The 476-nt window shown below is 26.1% G+C and overlaps 1 pseudogene across 1 annotated transcript in view; it reads left to right on the top strand.

Annotated features, from left to right (window-relative positions):
• The window catches only part of TEOVI_000371100:pseudogene, a 1,489-nt pseudogene extending 1,345 nt beyond the window's left edge, over nucleotides 1-144 (top strand). The window contains exon 2 of the mRNA in view: nucleotides 1-144. This exon is cut by the window's left edge and continues 9 nt beyond it. Within this exon, the coding sequence occupies nucleotides 1-144 (144 nt within the window).
• The last annotated feature ends 332 nt before the right edge of the window (nucleotides 145-476 follow it).

Genomic DNA, 476 nt, shown 5'->3' with positions numbered 1-476 from the left:
GGCGACAAACAAAATTGTGCATGGAGGAAGGGAAAAAATAATGAGGATGACCAAGATAAAGAAATGTGCCGAAATGGTACTTTTCTAGAAGACAAACAATTAACTCTAATTGCTTCTGCTTTTGTGAGATTGATAACATTCTAGCATTTTAATGATGTTTGTTCATTTTTATAAAAGTTGTGAAATTCGCTATTTTGAAAGAATTTTTGTAAATTTTATAACATTTGATACATTTTAGCATTTTTTAAAACTTTTAGAAATGTGTAAGTCTTAAAAAATATGAAATCTGTAGTAAAATGTGCAAAATATTGGCCTATAAATGTCAGGTAGTAAGTTAAGAGGAAATGAAGTATTAGTATTATTTCAATTTGTTATATATTACGCATATAAGTTGTGATTTAAACAGTAATATAGTAGTGATAATAATATTAATAGAAGAATGCTTTGAGTCCTTGTATAATAATAATAAGAGTGTA

The sequence above is a fragment of the Trypanosoma equiperdum genome, assembly GCF_001457755.1.
Source record: "Trypanosoma equiperdum strain OVI genome assembly, contig: ctg_79, whole genome shotgun sequence".
In the NCBI taxonomy this organism is placed as follows: Eukaryota; Euglenozoa; class Kinetoplastea; order Trypanosomatida; family Trypanosomatidae; genus Trypanosoma; species Trypanosoma equiperdum.
This window is presented reverse-complemented; position numbering and strand designations above follow the sequence as displayed.